This window comes from Asparagus officinalis, chromosome 3 (genome assembly GCF_001876935.1).
Source record: "Asparagus officinalis chromosome 3, Aspof.V1, whole genome shotgun sequence".
In the NCBI taxonomy this organism is placed as follows: domain Eukaryota; kingdom Viridiplantae; phylum Streptophyta; class Magnoliopsida; order Asparagales; family Asparagaceae; genus Asparagus; species Asparagus officinalis.
The window spans coordinates 7,389,428-7,393,159 of NC_033796.1; the positions used below are offsets into that span (position 1 = coordinate 7,389,428).

A 3,732-nucleotide genomic window follows, 5' to 3' on the forward strand; every position below is an offset into this window, starting at 1 on the left:
TTGAGGGGTTTTGCTTTCATCTTTTCCCATATTCTCTCTGCCTTTGTTTTCTCTTTGCTTTGAAGCGTGCATGCTCTCCTCTGGCCATAAAAAGACAGCCTCTTATCTAAAGACACCTGCCCTCGTAAGTTCTCTGAAGTTGCTCACAGTCTTCAAAGAGAGAATTTTATCTTTGAGAGGCACGTGAGATCAAAGATGTCTTAAGTGAATCCTAAGCATTGACCGCTTTTGAGTTTTCATCCTTCTCCGTAAAAAATGAGAAAACTAGTTGGTTGCCATTTTGTTAAGATAAGGTTGTATAAATTAAATTACACAAAGCAGATGTCTAATTATGGTCTGATTTTTGTTGGTTCAATGTAAAAAGCATCTCTAATTGACTGATTCTATATTGTGTCAGTGGACAAGCAGATAATCAAATTGCGAGGGAAAAGCATTTTCATTTTCATATTGTGTCAGTGGACAAGCTGATAAGGTTGCATATTTACCGGTCTAACATTGTCATAAAACATTGAAGAGCATAGAGGGAATCTACATTGTTGTTTATGCAAATTAAAACTGATGCAAAATCAAGACAAAGGTGATACAGATGACAAATTTTCACTACAGAGAAGCACATTCATCTTCAACATATTTCAGAGTGATGCCCAAAAATGCACAAAGAAGATAACAAGCAAAATCAACCAAGACACCACTACCTTAAATGGTTGAACGAAAGAAGAACAGAGCAATAATCTTCTGCATCTTATGATAATACTTCAATGAATAATCGGGACATAGCTGTATATTCACAATTGCAAAAGAATTATCAAGCATAGTAAAGAAATTACAATCATATTTTCCAAAGTCATGTACTATGTCAATGAATTTTCAATGAGCAACCCCAGAATTTGCTGTGCTGGAATTGAAGGTTTTGACGGAACCAAAAAACAGAAGAGATCATGAAGATATGTGCCCAAATTAATCCAAAGTTCTTTGTTGTGTATGTCAGGAACCGAAGAATATTTCAGGAAGCAACTATTTGGTATAAAATGTACGGTCATTGAAGGCCATCCACATCAGCAGCCATTATTAACAGAATGATGATCACCTCCAGAGGTTTACTCCACAGGAACTGCAAGGAAAATAAAGTAGATAACGGTCAGATTCTAGGGATCCTTCCGAGAAACAGATGGAAGAGGGGAAAAAAACAATAGTCATCACATTAAAGGAAAAAAATATCACAGCGACTCTTCTATAAAAGAAGCAACAAGATGATGATTAAATAAATAACAGAGATTGCAGAAGAATAATGATTCGTTTAGATTCTTAAACCAGGGAATAACATTACTGTTATATCCATAGCAAAGAGGTGTACTCTCTAGTCTCTTAGAAAGTAAGTTCTTATTTGAATTTCAGTGTATGTCACATTCTGTCTTTTTTCTGTTTTGGTGCTACAGGGTGTGTGGATCTCTTTGATAACACAGGGTAATTCACTTGGGGTGTTCCGCAAATAGTGAAAATCAAACTCGCAGAACTTTTGCTTGAAAGAGTAATGCCTAAGGCATTTCACATACGAATTATCACGAATATATACCACACCATGTCGTAAAAGTTACTAATAGAGCTGGACATTGATATTCTTGACAGTTTAGAAAACTGGCAATCAAGAAATATGTCACTAGTGATAAACGATCAACATGGTAAAAGATAGGATAAGAAACGATGTTAGAGTTGTATCTCATTGGGATATTAATCATAGTCAAAATAGTAATCTCGTGGATAATCTCACAAGTAGAACCAATTCTTTATCACATTAACCAACAAAATATTAGGTTTGTATTTTAAGTAATGTCGCAATGAAACAAGCAAGTAGAGCTCGAACTAAGAACATTAACTTTGATGTTTTGTCACATTAACCGGCATTAGTCAAATATAATTGTATGGATGGCTAACAGGAAAAAAATGGATGAAAACCTGAGAAGACGCTTAATTAAGTGAATTGTCAAGCACTAGCAAGGAACAACTCGGGTCCAAAAGGTCCTAAGAAAAGCTTTTGCTGCAAATCAAGACTGTCAACCACAGCAATGCTTTTTGAGTAAACCAGGATCATGTTTATGAAATTCCATTGCATGGGGGTTTTTGATATTACTAACTGGTTATTGAATCCATTCCTTCCACAACAGGATGGTGGAAATATCTGAAGTACTGGAAATGAAGACCACAGTCAATAACTAATCTCCAGTTAAAAAATATTGATGTACCGCAGTCAATAGTTGATCGATACAGCCATATACTGCAATAGGTGCACTATCCTCAGTCATAGATACTGATAGAAAATGAAATACAAGTCACCTTCACCACCAACGAGAACATACATACCTGGTTGATTCCCACTTGTGCTCTGTCCATCTAGTTTCTGGAGCAACACGAACATGTTAAAACACCAACTATATACCAGAACTTTCTAACATATTTCAGTTCTTACCTTGCCATCAGAAATCCATTTAGTAAAATTCCGTCGCAGCAATTTTATTATATCTAACCTCTCCGTATAGGTGGGGTCACCACGAGCAAGCTTATTCAGGTCAACAGCAGCCTCCTGAAATGCCTGTTAGTTTAAACAACATAGAACTATATCAGGAGACACCGAACAATTTGCACAGAAGCAAACAAGATTATGAATTGGGAATCTTGTAAAAAGATGCAGTCTATTTCTGTCATTGAGCAATGTTAGTCTAAAACTTTGGATTAGATGGTTTCCAGCTTTTGAAGATTCACATGACTTAATCAATTGCAAACATTATAGATCAAAATTTTAACGAAAGGAAATGACTCTCAGTTTCGTTCCGTCCACGCAGGGTCAGAAGTATCTGTTGAATGCCTTCCGCATTGGGTTATCAACCTACCCTTAGTACAGAAATGGAAAATTACTTACACCTTCAGCAAAAAGCATGGGTCCCCGTAGTAGAAGAATAATTAACCACAATTGTGAAACATAAGAAAAAGCATGGATACAACAGAAATATTCATGGGCAAACTAAAAGTGAGGTATGACCTTTAGATAAAATTACGAATATTTGATGTTCAAAGAAACAATCTACAGGTGCAATAGAAAGTCCTGTGACGCTCAACAATATCAAGTGTTAAAAGGTAATCAAGTTGATAGAATAGAAGCTCAGAGACATTTATTTCTCTACCTTCAGATAGATGAAATATACAAGTATTTTTTTTAAAGAGCACTGCTCACAAATCAAACATTCACCATGTACACGGATTTCACTACAATTTAAGCACATAATGCGTATTTCTTTGTAGTTATGAGATTTACCCTTGCTTTGCTAGGTCAAGCTTTTATAGAGTTGAATTGCAACTTGTATTATTCAGAAATGCCAGGGAAAAGGATGTTAAATCTTATACAGGCCTCTGACTAAGTATAAAAGAGTGACAAATGCAGAAATATTTGTATGCATGCCATTTCCATGATCAATGATCAGTTGATTATCCAATAAAGGACAAGGTAAATTCAATTTTGTTACCTACAAGATCTAATAATATAACAGGGTATATGATTATACATCAGTACTTAAAAAAACATACTTCCACTACTTTAAGCCATTTAGCAAAGAAGTAAGAAACAAAGGAAAGACAGATAGCTAATGTTTATGACTTGGTGGTGCCTAGGTGGAAATATCTGTTTAGGCTGTGGTTAGCAACTCCAAAATAAGATCGATTTCAGAATATTTTTTGCTTAAC

The 3,732-nt window shown here is 35.3% G+C and overlaps 1 protein-coding gene across 1 annotated transcript in view; it reads right to left on the reverse strand.

The window, feature by feature from the left end:
• LOC109832052 (14-3-3-like protein GF14 kappa) overlaps window positions 718-3,732 on the reverse strand; it is an 11,075-nt gene continuing 8,060 nt past the window's right edge. Inside the window, exons 3-5 of the mRNA XM_020399504.1 lie at window positions 2,465-2,587; window positions 2,359-2,395; window positions 718-1,111 (exon numbers count right to left, since the gene is read on the reverse strand). Coding sequence (XP_020255093.1) covers window positions 1,098-1,111; window positions 2,359-2,395; window positions 2,465-2,587 — 174 coding nt within the window. The 3' untranslated portion in view covers window positions 718-1,097. The remainder of the gene's footprint in view (window positions 1,112-2,358; window positions 2,396-2,464; window positions 2,588-3,732) is intronic.